The sequence below is a fragment of the Pleuronectes platessa genome, chromosome 14 (assembly GCF_947347685.1).
Source record: "Pleuronectes platessa chromosome 14, fPlePla1.1, whole genome shotgun sequence".
Taxonomy (NCBI): domain Eukaryota; kingdom Metazoa; phylum Chordata; class Actinopteri; order Pleuronectiformes; family Pleuronectidae; genus Pleuronectes; species Pleuronectes platessa.
This window is the reverse complement of record NC_070639.1, coordinates 16,497,394-16,513,003: the sequence shown is the minus strand read 5'-3', so window position 1 is coordinate 16,513,003 and position 15,610 is coordinate 16,497,394. Positions and strand designations below refer to the sequence as shown.

Here is a 15,610-nt window from a genome sequence, read left to right as displayed (position 1 = left end):
ATTGCAGAGGCCTGAGCTCTACTGTGTGTCACTCTACTTTTCTAAATCATTACATCATACCAACCGGGAGGTGCACGTAATAAGGATTTTTTTTTTTTTTACTAAAAGCATGATTTTCATTATCTCCACTTGTGCTGTGATAAAAGCCCTTTTCTGCCGAAATGTGACTGTTGAGGGAAATAAACGTAGGACAGATGTGAAGGTTCAGAGACATTTATTCAGGAAGCAAAAGAAAAGTTCAGCACGGAACAGATTTCCAGTCACATTCATGTTCCCACATCCAAATTAAATATAACGTAACAGCCCACCCAGCGGCCCGTTCAGACACAACATGTCTATAGAATTATACAACACACAAAAACATTACTAAACATTCATCATTATGAAAAAGGAAATGTCCCTGTTTTTTATATCTGCGTTCTAATAGTATTCCTCCACACAGCCACTCGTTGCACATTCCTCCACTCCCAAGAAACTTCAAAACACACATTCTAGCTGCATGTCTGATAAAGAGGATTTGAGGTTTGGAAGTCCCTGAGTTCCTCATCGCCCTCTCGTAGCAGGTGGGGTCAGACTGAGGTTCCTGCTGGAACTAGGCGGCCTCCGTCTCCTCTTCCTCGGCCGACTGGTAGTGTCGGTACTCCGGCTTCAGCTCCCAGGTGCTTTTGTGAGCTCCCTTGCTGTTGTACGTCCCAATTTCCCTCATGATCTCTTTCAGGTACGTCTGAGAGGAGAGAAGTGAATCACAAAAATGTAAAAAAAACAATTTGATATCCATTTAAATTTCCCTGTGACTCTGCTTGTGTCCACACACCCGACTACTTCACATTTACATCTGCACCGACCCTTTGTTTGTACTGGTTTATAAAGAACATGAATGTGGAAGCCGTTCTGTCATTAGAAGAGGAGCAGACAACTCAGTCGTGCCATTTGTGAGGGACTATACTCTCCAACGACCACCAGGTGTCTCTGTTGAGCTTACGGAGACCAGCCGGCTCTGCCTAATGAATTCGAGCACTCAGCGTTTCAAGACTTTTCATAATGGACATTTCTGTTACTAGTTTGGTTAATTTGAGTGTTAGCCAAGTGCTTCAGGAGAGAAGTGGTGGCGTGGAGTGTGCTGCAGCGTTTGACTCCTACTCAGCCGGTGGTTACGCAATCAGATGCAATCAGGGAGGGAGAGGAGGACCTCGAGGTCTCATCAGCACCTACACATCGCTGTTCTCCGAGAGCTGGAACCAATCCACGGCACCGTATTGATTTATCCCTGTGTGTGTGTGTGTGTTGGTCCAAAATTCAGCCACAACAGAAAGTGTGAGCAGGCATGAACATCGTGCCGTGGGCGTGTTGTTCACATTTAACAAAGCAAGGTGGAAAGTGGACTGCGGTCAAGCCAGCCGTCACTCGCGTCTCTGTGGTCAAATTAGTTGACACAGACATTCTCCTGCGCCCATATACTGAAATTTATGGTAAACGCATCCGAGGTGTTTTTTCAAAATAAACTGTTGACATGGAGCATATACAAAGTGCATAATTGAAAAGGAAATGGATTGGATTATATTAACTAGAAGTAGATATCGTCTCACGTGTCATTTTTATGAATAGCATCTTGACTGTATGAATTGAGAGATTGTACAAAATAAAAGTCACACATTTTTAGCTTCAAGTAGCTAATTTCTGGAAGTGTTTTTATAGAACTTTGAAATATCCAGAAATGAACTGAATTGATTGTAAACATGGTGGACTTTACTTTGAAAAAGCTCCAAATCTATACAGTAAAAATATGTGATATTCAGTATGTAGGTAGTCAGAGAAGTCCTGAACACAGTCATATCAGTTTCTCTCTGAACTTATTGAGCAAAGTGTTTTTATAGAACTTTGAAGTATCCTGAAATGAACTATTCTACAGTGAAAATGTTGGACTTTACTTTGAAAAAGCTCCAAATCTATACAGTAAAAATATGTGATATTCAGTATGTAGGTAGTCAGATAGTTCCTGAACACATTCATATCAGTCTCTCTCTCTCTGAACTTATTGAGCAAAGAGTTTATATAGAACTTTGAAATATCCAGAAATAAAAAATGAAATGATTGTACACATGTTGGACTTTACTTTGAAAAATCTCCAAATCTATACTGTAAAAATGTTTGATATTCAGTATGTAGGTAGTCAGAGAGGTCCTGAACACATTCATATCAGTCTCTCTCTGAACTTATTGAGCAAAGTATTTTTACAGTACTTTGAATTATCCTGAAATTATCTACTTGAAGCTTCAAATGTGTGATTTTTATGCAGTAAAATCTCATAATTGATATTGTCAAAATGCTATTCATAAACATGACACAGGTAACACAATATATACCTCTTGTGAATATTATCGGATAAATTATTTTTCAATTATGCATTTTGTATACGCTCCATGTCAACAGTTTATTTTGAAAACCAGATGTGTTTTTTTTGTTCCTTTGTATTGTTGTGTGTGTGTGTGTGTTTTGTGAATGTGTGTGTGTGCTGCTCACTCACCACAGGTTGTCTGGTGATGTCCACCAGGTCCTTAATGTTGTAATACTGGTGCTTCTCGAAGGCGGAGAAGAGCATGTCCAACACGACCTGTCGCTCTGCTCTCACCATCTTCCCCTCCGTCTTCTTCTTCTTATCATACTCCAACTGAGAATAAACAGTTTTGTGGGTTCAGTCCATATTTATGTCTGTGGATGTGAAGTACATGTGAAGTTTTGACTCCAACGCTCACTCCTTCCCATGAAATAAGTATTTAGTTAATATCATGTTTATAAATTGACTTTTATTTTAAATTTTTTGACGAAGTGGACTTAATTGTTGGGACTGTAAAAAGTTGAGCATGAGTTTTACGTTGAGATATCCTGACTTTTAGTTTAGGAAACTGGATCCTGAGTTTCCTATGATGCCTTGTTGAGGCTCAAGTCCTTCAAACTCCACCTCCACTTTGTTACACAAGCTTTTCATTCTGCTGAAAACAAGTGGTCCCCAAGGCCGGCCACAGAAAACCATGAAAGCATCACTATGCTGTTTTCAAGGTGGTTTTCCTCCCCCTCCGAACCACAGCAATCTTTATTAAGACTGCAAGTAAGGGCTGTTTTCATTATTGATTAATCTGCTCCATATTTTGTCAACTAATTTATTAATGGTGGTTTTGTAGAGGAGAAAAAGAAGAGATGGAAAAATAGAAAGACTGAAATTGATGTAGAAAAACTGAAGTGCCCTTTTGGATAAAGTTGAAAAACATGGGGACGTGCAGAAGCTAAAACAGCTTTTATGCCACTGATGGTGCAGAAGGATCACATTTTATTAAACAACACTGTGCAGGAGGTGATTCAGACAGTTGTGTGTCACCTAACACATAGAATATGATGCCTGTAGACCTGCTGCCGGCCTTCGTGGAGTTAAAGACTGACGTACGGTGAGAACCCTGAACACATAGAAACTACTGTTGTGTTGAACTGCGACAGGAACGCCTCTCTTCCTGATTACTTTCCTGAGTCGTTGAGAAAATATATTTTTTGTTGTGTTAGTGTTTCTTATGGACGAGATCTGGACGCTGAGACCGTGGGGCACAAAATATTCTTGAAATTATAATATTATCGTTTATCGCCATTGGGACGATTTATCCTCCAACAAATATAGTTATCGTGTCCGGCCTTCTGCACTAGTTTCATGATAAGGTACCAACCACCTGCACATGTTAGAGACACATCAGTCGTGTACCTGGTGTTTTGGCCTCACAAGGACTGACCTATTTCTCCTAATAACCCTTAAAGACATGTCTTAACCCTCCAACAGCTCATTGAAACAGTGAGGACCAGACAAAACGGCCACAATCTGTCAGGTCCTCACAAAGCTAAATACAAACACACTGACGTAAATAGTACTCACATTGAAATCGTGGTTGGCCACAGGCTTGAAGACAGTGGTGATGGCTTTCTCGAGCTGCTGTGATAAACGCTGAGGCTTGGTGGACTCTTTGAGCTGCAGCCTGACACAGACACACACACACAGACACACACACAGTTTGCCATCATGTCTGTGATCTACATGATTCATGATTCACACAGACAGATGAGCCTGCTGCCACGGTGGCCTCAGAGCATCCGTCTGCACCCGGAGGTTAAACTAACATCTTTCTATTGTCGGAGTTGCTTCTATTTACTTTCTGTCGACTGTCATTCATCTTGACCGCGCTCATTGATCAAATGATTGAGATCAGTGGTCGGATACAAGAGCAGAGATCATGTTACTAAAGCAGTTAGTAGTGATGCATTAGAGACAATTGCTTTTTTCTGTTGTTTATATGTAGACGAGTCATATTTCATATTTCATGTGAATGAACTAAATCTAAACTGTTTAAATTCATTAATAACACACACGTCTCAAGTGAACACATACATATGATTTGAATTATGTATCTTAAAAGATGTTCAGATAAGAATTATGGGAATGAATTATGATGAATCATATACTCACTACATCTACAATACAAACCCCTGGTGAGGTTTGTATTGAAACTTAAGGTTTTTGCACACACAGGCTTGCTTAGCTATCCTTATAAGGAATTCACATTGATTTGCCTTCATTGAAGACCGTCTGGGGCAGCGTAGTTTGTCTCCCAAACTTAATCAGGACCTCAGAAATAAAGTTTTGCTTAATTGGATTTGGGCCTTGGTCCCCATGAGGTCTATTAACCTAAACCTAACCCGACCTTGCCTAATTTAATAAACAATCCTGATTTTTACAATGTAATCTATTTGTATTTTTGAATAAATATGACCCTGGTAACAACAATAAAGACTGTTTATCTCAAACCTAACCTAAATGCAACCTTAGACATGTCTTTACCTGACTTACGATGTGGGGACTTGTTTTTTTCCCCCGATAGAGAAAATAAATCCCCATAATGTGATGGTGTAAACAGAGTTTGCTCCCCCCATCACGAGGAGCACCTGCAGCGCGCGCACACACACGCGCACACACACACACACACACACACACACACACACACACACACACACACACACACACACACACACACACACACACACACACACACACACACACACACACACACACACACACACACACACACACACACACACACACACACACCCCCCCCCTGTGTGCTGCCATGATGAAGGAACATTCGTCAGCTGTGATCCAAATGTAAATGGAGAGTAAATGTAAGATCTCTCTTTGTGGAGTCTGAGATGAGACACAACTGGACCAATCGAAGCTCAGTGTGTACTTTACTGAACAGCAGACGTCTCAGTGGAATCTGATCTGCACAGACGCTCCATGGTTTGAGGGCGGATGATGCAACACGGTCACAGAAGAATCTCTGTGAGGAAAGAACTTTCCACATCGCCTTTCTTTAAAGATCTTTCCTGTAATGTATTAGTGGGTGAAATGGTCTCACACACTGAAACAAACTGTGTGTGTGTCTGTGTGTGTTGGCCTCTGGTTGTATTGTAGGGGTTCATCTGCCACAGTGATGCTGTTGCTATAGCGATGAGGTCCACTAACTCTGGCTGGAATCACAGGTTTTCCATACAGAGGAGAAAGAGCAGGTTTTAGTTTGAGTGGACTCGAGTGTTTGGTGAACAAACAGTCGCAGTCAACCCATCACAACTCGTCTGCTCCTGCTGCAATTAATTCACAACACTTGAAGAGTGTGTCGTCCGGAGGTGAAAGGCTCAACTTCAACAGCACAGTTTAAAAGAACAAATGCTGCCCTGTTGTGCATTTGTGTTTTTATTCCCCACAATTGTATGAATAATTTATCTGTCTGCTCCTTTACTGTGCTGGAATAAAAAAAAAATGCATGTTATTGTCAGGACTGGAGCATCTAAAAAATATCCACTTTAGATTTTATTGTTGTTCGAGGGAACTTTCAGTTAAGCTGATATTTTCAGATTTAACAGATTAAAGACAAACAACAATAAAAGTTGACTCACTTCTTCAGCTTCATGTAGTTGTCATTGACGACTGGTCTGCATTCAGCTCTGTGCACCACCATGCCCTCCACACTGATTCCATCTACAACAAAAGACAGTGAGTCAGCTGTTCAATCACACACACACGTTTGTACAGCTTCCTAGTGAGGACACTCATTGGCCTAATGCATTTCCTAGCCCCTTACCCTAATCATCCAAACTAAATACCTAACCCTTAACCTAACCTAACCTAATTCTTATCCTAAAACCAAGTCTTAGCCCCCAAACAGTTTACTAAAAAGGGGTTCACAAAGTAAGGACCGGACAAAAGGTCCTCACTTTCCCAAAATGTCCCCACTACGTAGTATGTAGACTCAAACTGGTCCTCACAAAGATAGCTGTGAAAGAACACGAACACCCCCCCCACACACACAGTTTGTGTTGAAAAGACCACATAAATCCAATCTGTCAATCGGTGAGTCTAAGAGAAATTTGTGCCAAATGTGAAGGATTTTCTCGTGGTGTTCACAGCGGGAAAAAACAAGCTTTAGGAGGACCTTTAGCTTTTGACCACCACAATCGAACAACCCAAAAACATTATCCCAGTTGTGCAGAGGCATAAAAAAGTCGAGTGGTATCGGTTTTCCTGATACTTGAAATTCACGATGGCTTTAACTCTCAATGTCATTCAAATGTGAAGAGCAAAAAAACTTAAAATCATCACATTCACAAATATGATGGTATTTTTATAGCAATATTTTTCAGGTCTCTAAATAATATGATCCTGGTCCCATAAAAAGCAATAAATCAATAGATCTCAGCCTCGAACTAGATATGAACCAGTCAGGCTTTTTATAACCCAGTCACAACTCACAGCTCCACGTTTTCAGCTGCCTTTATGTTTCAAGCTGTTCTTTCAAAAAGAAGTATTGACCTTCGGTGCTAAACCCTCCGATGACTCCGCTGGTCCTCTCCAGTCTTTACCGCCGGCCACTTTCATTTCATTGTTTATTCTTTTTATTTGAAATCGACTGTCCAGGGGTCCAGTTGGTGAGCGTCGGCGTCATATTGGCAACGGCTCCGTCTATTGTGCATTGTTGTACGATTTGGCATCGGAAAAAAAGTTTAGAGAAGCTGCAACATTTCAGACTCAGCAGTGGAAAAAAAGACGAAAGCAGGAAGAGAAAAAGAAAGAGGCTCGATGAGAGTTCACACACACCAGACACCATCAGACCTCAACATTTAAACTGCCTTTATTTCTATTATTTGTATTTTAAAATCAGCCCATATAACATTAGAGGATCCCCAGGTGTGTATGAACCAATAGTCACAGGCCAATTCCCTCCCTCGTCACTGCACTGCCTCTCACTCACGTCCTGTTTTGCCCCATTGTCTCAGTCCGTCCCACTTGAAATGCGGGGGCTCAGATACAAAGAAAAGATTGGAGGATAAAACATCTCGCCCCCGGCGGCGTCACCTGCAGCGACGTCAGTCTCTGATGACGGCGACTCAGCAGGAGCACCAGTGAGTCGGCCTCCAAACGCTCCTCAGCCGCTTTTGTTCCTCGGTCTGTTTTTCCACTGATGATGTCACGTATTGTGCAGATAATAACGAGGGGCACACATTAACATTTAATTGACGTCCTCCCACATGACATTACAAACTGTAAAAAAAAAAGGGTATTTTTCTACATGAGCAAACCGCTTTTCAGGCCAATTAAAGCACAGCTACTGTAAATTCACACCGAGTCACAGGAGCCGTTTATTCAGGCAGCAGAGCGATTTTATAATCATCAATTATTTAGGTCCTCATTTCTTGAGTTTGAACATGTGAAAATCACTATTTATTGATTAATGGAATAATCAAATTGTGGAGAAATTATTTAGAAGCGTACACATGTTTGTTTGAAAATATATTGGAGTAATTGATTGACTACAAATTACAGCATCAGATATAACGTGTTGTTTTGTGTTTCTCTTGTTAAATCAGATCCACAGGGAACACACTGTGCTGTGCGTTGACCCAGTTCTGAGCAGTGCAGTACAGTGAAGTGTGTGTTTGGGAGAATAAATCCCAAACACACACTTCACTGTACTGCACTGCTCTGAAGGCCTTTTTTATTATTGTGCTATTAATTATGTAAATTCACAACCTAGTTTCTGGAGAGATGTTGCTGTTTCACTGTTCTTAGACTCACTGGTATTGGTGAAATGATTTTGTTTTTGAGTGCCTACGCGAGCAAAAAAAATTTGTAGCAGTATGAAGATAATAATTCATTTAAATCCACGTAAAAATAGTTTTACATTGTTCTAATTGTCGGGAAATCCAATGAAACTATAAAAACCCTCAGCCCACTGGTTCTCACCATAGATTGTATAAAAAGATAGTCAACATCACAGTCCCCCCAAAATTAAGCCAAAGCATCTCCATCGCCATCTGGTGGATTGCTGCACTATAGCTACTAAACTTGCCTTCTCCATGTTCATAGATGGGACAAGTACACATCAATAAAAATGTATATGTTTCTTACTTAAACTTGTAATTACAAATATCTAGATTAGGTTTTATTAAAGGCTTTTTTCCCTAAAACAGAAAAATGAATCAAACAGGAGGAGTACGTGGTAAATCTGTTTATGTAAATCACAATATAATCTCCCATGATTCTTCTAATGAAGGAACGTGTCAGTGCTCTGTGTATTGAATGGGTTTAGGACACTAAAGCAGCCCTATGTGGCCACAGAGGAAAAACAAGCACAGCATCAGGCTGTGGCTCCACAGGTGGTGCGTGTCAGCCGGATCACTTCACTGTTGAAGAAAGATGGAGAATGTTTCCGGCCTTGACGCATTCTGTGATTATCAAGGCTGAACAAAAGCAGAGGCGCCAGCCACGGTCACCATAGTAACCATCGCATGCCACCTGACATAACATGTCACGCAACAACAACGGAAAAAAAGAAGTCGGCTTTGATCTCGAGTCAACGGACGCTTTGCAGTCGGTGTCACGGATCTCTCTCTAATGGTCATCTTCCGCTTTCTCCCACAAATGGATGCAATTACACGCCATTATTGGCTGAAGAGTGTCGGAGCACTTGCCAGCAGCATGTCTAAAAAGCACACCCACACACAAGCAACATGTGCGCACACATGCAGGGGAGTACTGAGCAGCCTCCACCCCAACGGCCCTGTTGTGTGGCAGCTGCGAACCAACAGGGTCAAGGCCATAATGAATACCGCTTCCCTCCCTCCATTCAGATCTTTCCGTTTCCTCACTCCAGGACCCACAGATGTAGGAGAGATGAGATGTTCTAATCGTGGACAGACACAGAGAGAGAGAGAGAGAGAGAGAGAGAGAGAGAGAGAGAGAGAGAGAAAGAGAGAGAGGGTTGAAGACTGACCAGAGAGCATGTAGCTCAAGGCTTCTGTGTGGGAGGAACACTTGAGATAAATAGTAGTCTCCTGCATGTTGGCTTCACTATGCATCTCTTAAGTGTTGGATCGATGCTGTGGTTCACACCTTTAGCAGATTGTCAATATCCTAATTCTTCAACTGAGGCTGCACGAGAGGTTACTGCTCGTCTGTCAGATGATGGAAAAGTCATCGCATCATCTTTCTTTATCACACACTTCTTCTGCTTTGTCAAAAAACCACAGATCGTATGTAAAGATGGACGACATGAATGCTCCGGAGAAATGATCGCCCACTACAGGCTGGCTGCAGTAAAGGCCGCCTCCTCCACGTTAGCGGATGGGATATGACCAGTTCTGTCAGTCAAGGTACTTCTTATCACACCAATGCATGTAGAACACTGAACATCTCTGTAAAACTACAGTGATTTACTGCTCTCTGCTAAAGTAGAGTCAGGAAAACATGAATACGTCGTTGGAAATATTACATATAAAGCAAATATTTTAGGAGCAGCGCGAATTGAGAAACGGGCTAGTGAAGACGGCAAAGGGAGAGGGAGAAAGAGAGAGAGAGGGTGAGAGAGACAGGTCACTCGTCCACCCCCTCACGCTCATCACTTACCTCCATCTGCTTCGAGGCCCGTTCCTCAAAGCTCTGACCTTCCTAATGTTAAACACAAGAAAACAGCTTTTACCGCCCACCAGGCCTTCATCCTCCATTTCTGTCTCTGGATCAGCTCCATCCTCATCTGTGCTTCAGCGTGCACCCGTCACAAACACACACACCGAGCGCTTCATACATCTGAACTGCAGCTAGGGCAATACGTACAAATACATTAACCTCTTCATCCACGCAACGTGGACACTGCTGCTCAATTCTGTAAAACTGCCGCAGCCTAACAGTCTTTTTTCCGAAGGTTTACTAAACTTATGACTCACTGCACCTGCTGCTTCTGTTGTTTGCCTCAGGCTTCTCATGTGACCCCCACCCCTGCAGCTCGCTCTCTGCTCTGAGACCCCACTCCAATAAGACTCTTTGGAAGATTTCATCGCTTCTCGAAAACATCGCTCTCCCACCTCTCATCTCCACTGGGATCCGACTGAAGCCTGACGACCTCCTGGTTACGCTGCCATGTTTGAGGTGAAATTAGTTCTCATGTATAAATGATGTACACACAAAAAGGCTAAAGAATACAACAATACTACTACTTGACTGAGGATAATTGGTATAATACAAATACTACAGTACTGCTGTCCGTCATTTAAACCTGCAGAATTGTGCGGCAATTTGCATTAATTAAATCTAAATCAACTTTAATTGAATCTCCCTAAGCTCTACTTTAGTTAGATTTGGCTTTTGGTAAGAATCTTATAAATAAAATAAGTGAACATATGGTATTATTCAAAGACTGAGCTAGATGAGCTCACTTCTATAAATAACTGTTGTACAACAGTGGACAAAGATCTGGTGTGAATGAATCGAGCCAGTGTCACAGGCTCTGCAGCACACGCACGTCATCTGAGGGTGTGCACCAGGCTCTGTGTAAACATCTGTGTTCCCACACATTTTGTATGTGTCCGTGTGGACTAAACATGAACCGTAAAACCAAAATGGATACTGGATTTCAAGAGAGGCTGTGTTTGACGTTTCTTCTCTTAATCTTTAAAAAATAGAAAGGCGGCAAAATGTGAAGTATTTCAGGAAAGGAAATGATAGAGACTATGGGAAGAGAAAGAGATGTGTTTGAAGAAATGCAAGTATTTATGTGAAAGCGACTATTCCTCTTCAGATAAGTTTTCCAACTTTGTGAAACACCGGTTCACAGAATCCAGCTCAGTCATTACACGACCAAGCAACTCAGGATTATTATTTAGATGAGAATTATTTGCGCTGCACCACTAAAAGGTGTGATCAGGTCTTTAGGGCAGTTGGGGTAAAGCGTTTCGTCCACTGACCATGAGGTCGGTGGTCCAATTCTCGATTTCCCCAGACTGCATGCTGAAGTGTCCTTGGGCAAGATACTGAAATTACCCCTGACAGGTGTGACAACAGTGTGTTATAGAAAAAATCCCAGGATGCAGAAGCTCTGCATGACCGGCATTGTCAACCTGCTCATTTAAACGGAAAATATCTGTGAAAATCTAGATGCATTTAAAAACACAACAACTTGGATTAATTCCTTTTTGTGTGGTTTTCGTTTCATTTTCATTTTATACTTTTAATTGAAGCCTGTCGAAAGACTTTTGTGACACGAACAATGTGAACTGCATCATTACCTTTCTGATGCCGCTGCTAATGATGGTTTACAGGTACATGTGATGAGTTAATGATACAGCTGCTATAAATAGCCGGCGCCTGCCATATAATGACAGCTGCTCAAGCCTCGACGATGCCACGGAACAGGTGAAGCTGTGAGAAGCCAAATCTTCACCGCTATCCTCAGTGACGGCTCTAATGGCTGCTGGAGCAGACGGACGTATTGATACATCAACACCGAGTGTCTCCATCCATCTGTAGGAATGAATATCACATTTGCGGCCAGTTTGAAAAAAAATACAAATGTATGCACACACACTAAATGTCTTACAGAGTAAACAAAAAGAGTGAGATAGATTCTTAAGACTTTCCGGCTTCTTTCTCCTGCACACAAACACACACATACAGTAGTTTAGTGACACAGCCTTTTTTCTATACATGACGACAACAAGGAGACAATAGGAGAGGGGAGGGAAGTCGCTGATTGAATCTCCAAATATAATTTCCCATTAGAGCTCATCTCTACCAAGCCCAGAGGCTGCCTCATTAATGAACTTTAATGATTCCATTCATTAACTCTGAAGCGATTTTCCGACGTCTGTAACTGTACTCGGCTCACTCACTTTTATTTGGAATGAGCATCATCCATATGCAACCAACAGGTTTCAAAAAGATGCTGACACGGTGAGAACAGGTGAGCAGTTTGATTAATAACGGCCTGGACTGCTCCAAGTGTGTTTCTCACCCGGACAAAGTCGTTGGCTATATTTGCAAGTTTATCAATAAATGGTGCATCATGGGTTTTGGATAGGCGAAGAAAGAAAATACTGAAAACAGTGGTCCCTCCTGTACGTCTGTTATTTCACAGTGAGTGTGAACCGAACGTCATTATCACTGACAAGCATCCCGTCAGGAAAAAAGAAGATAGAGGATTTCAAGCTCTGCAAGAGAATTGGACAAGTATGATTTGTTGACGTCAAAGCCATAAAAAAATGTAGGTTTAGTGGTGAGTGAAGGAAATAATCTGTGAAGGAGCCTTGTTGCCACGGTGGAGCCGTTAGAACCAGGCAAAGTAAAACTGATCCAGTGTCAGTGCAATGAAACAACCGACTTAACAAACAGCGCCCTATTCATTATGGCCCTCGAAGGACATTGCAAAATGAATATGGCTCTTAATTGAAAAATGGTTCTTCACCCCTGGAATATTTTAATTCATTTAAATTTGTAATATAACATTCATAACAACAGAGCCTCTGAGTATCCTGGCCTAGTTTATTCTAGTAGCCTGCAGAACGTGATATTATGGATGTGGGATTTTTCTTATCTTTGACTTTATTGATGATCATTTATTACTACTATCACACTTATGTCAGCTCGATATTTACCCTACATTTTATTTGTGCGAGACATAAGATTCTCTTAAAAAGTGAACAAAACTGAGTGTAATTCACTCAGAAAAATAGAGAATAAAATTATAATTTTCCAACATTTTCTTTTGAATTTGCGATGTCTTGACTTTGGTTTAGATAAATAATGGTAAAATCTATAATCAACTATTTTAATATTTATAATATTATATATTTAGGTGTTTTTTTTGGTCTGTGATACTATATGTATCACACACACGATTAAGCAGAAGATTGACAGCTCTGAGCTCATACAAGACCCTATTTTAAGTGGTTGCCATGCTAGCTTCACAGCAGTCAGTGGCTCTAAACACCACAAGCTCTTAGAGCAGCTCCATGAATTATTCACCTCCTCTAAGAGGTGAAAGCAAAGTCCTCGCTTTTGGCATTTTTTGGAAAATTTTACTCAACCCTCCGTGGTTGTGAGGAAAACAAAGGCAACAGATTATCTCTGACTTTGAAGATAGCGCCCGTCCTCAATGAGCCAGTTTTGATGAACAGGAGGCAGAAAGCAGGTCAACCCTCCCACAATCCTCTCTGCTGCATCTTGGCCTCGTTTGCAATTCCAATTGAGTGTTGTTGATGATGATACCGCTAATCACTTATGATTAAAAAAAATCGCCGCGGTGGCAAAGAGAGAGGGAGAGCTGTCACTCTGGGATCTTCTCCCAGATAAATACACACAAACAGACAGAAAGGCAGGATTTCAGTAACGCACACACACCGACGCACACACACACAACCACAGATCATCACCGCAGTCGCTGTGTTTATACGGAGTGTTCCACATAAATTAAATCTTCAATCATTCATTATGCAACGATCTTCCACTTTCAGCAACAGCTCTGAGGCTGGAACTGGTTGATAACCTGTTGCTCGCAGTTTGTCTTAAGGGATAAGCAGTCATTGATTCATCTCTATTGTTAGAGATGACTTTCATAACGTGTGGTACCGCTGAAAATTTTATTTTGAAAATGTTTGTTGGAGGCATGTGTTTGTTTTATGATCTAGGACAAAACTGCTTCTATAAAAGGGTAAGGAATGTTTACTTAAAATAAAGATTAAAGATTGAAATGTCCCTCCTACACACTCTGTTGGGTTTGAGACGTGAGGTAATTGTTTGTTAAACATGCATAAATCTGCCATTGCCAGAAGAGGAGTTTGCCTTTCTGTGTTTCTCTAGAAATTCCATGCGCATCTTAAAATTCTGCGACCTCAGTCTGATGTTTATCACATCAGTCACTCTAGATCAAAATACTTCATAATTATGCGCAGGCAAATGAGGCGGGGGTTGACAGATGTAGTTGAAGATCCTGAAATTTGGGATGAAATCTTTTTCATTGAAGCCATTCACGTCACGCACACACGCACGCACGCACACACGCACACACACACGCACACACACACACACACACACACCTCTCTACTGAAGTAGCAGCCATTTTGCTCCACAAAAAGCCATAATTACACGCAGTTCTCCTTCCCTCCATTCTTCTCCTACTCATCATCTGCTTCCACATTCGCCTCCTTCCACTGCACAATGAGTTAAAAATGAAACCGTAGAACACTCACATCTCAGAATCGAGCACTAGAGCTCGCAGTGTTTACGATTCTTGGCGCATTCACCCGGGTGTCGTGTTTCCATCACTGCCGATCAGAGCCGGAGTCCAATAAAACTGTTTGTCTATAGCAGAATCATTTGACCCAGGAGTGAATGCAGATTGGATCCATTCCCAATGCAGACAAAGGCCAGATGATAGTGGGTTTTTTGAACAGTGGAAAAAGGGGCTTGAGACAAAATTTAGCAGATCAGGTAAGGAATTGCACTTAACAGTAAGTGCTCCTTTGGATGATAGAGGTGCTTTCGTAAGAGAGTTATGAAGACAGAGAGGGTCGTCCCTGCTTCGATATAGCATTTGGTAATTTGGAGAACTGGCAAACATGAGGAGTCTGGGCTGTGATTGCCTTCTGTGCAGGGATGGTAATGCCAGACGCGATGGCCGAGAGGGAGGGTTAAACTGTTCCAGTAGGTGGGGACAGACCCTGGAGTCACACTGTGGGCGAGTATTAGTCACTTGAATTTAATTCTGGCTGCAGTAGGCAGTCAGTGGAGGTCAAGGAGCAGCAGCGTGACACAGTGATTTGAGACCTGACGCCCGGCTGCATTCTGGGCCACGTGTAAGGCTTTTACTGTGTGTGAGGGGAGGAAGTGAGAGAATGAACAATGCCCTGCCTGAAGAGCTGCGACAGATAAGGCCAGATTTTTTATCAAGTTGTTTCCAGGTTTCTCAAGACCTTGGATTGGGTGAGAGATGAAAAGGCGATTGTTAATATAGTGCTGGAGAGATTCACAGGCTGGGATGACTAAGAGATTGTCGGTTTAAAAAAATGTCAGGATGGCAGATGGAAGAATCGCCAAAGCTGAACAATCGTCTGTTTGCTCTGTGAGATACGAGCTTTATTATTAATTATGATAAGTGTGATATGTGGGCTTGAGGTTTATAATTAAAGCAGCCTGTAGTTAGGTAACATGTTAAAAAGCTTCCATTCATCATTGGGCAGCACGGTGGTATTTCTC

General features: G+C 41.8%; 1 protein-coding gene across 1 annotated transcript in view; it reads right to left on the bottom strand.

Moving 5' to 3' along the window:
• Positions 1-592: 592 nt before the first annotated feature.
• LOC128456420 (general transcription factor IIF subunit 2) overlaps positions 593-15,610 on the bottom strand; it is a 33,531-nt gene continuing 18,513 nt past the window's right edge. Inside the window, exons 5-8 of the mRNA XM_053440585.1 lie at positions 5,986-6,067; positions 3,914-4,013; positions 2,525-2,668; positions 593-724 (exon numbers count right to left, since the gene is read on the bottom strand). Coding sequence (XP_053296560.1) covers positions 593-724; positions 2,525-2,668; positions 3,914-4,013; positions 5,986-6,067 — 458 coding nt within the window. The remainder of the gene's footprint in view (positions 725-2,524; positions 2,669-3,913; positions 4,014-5,985; positions 6,068-15,610) is intronic.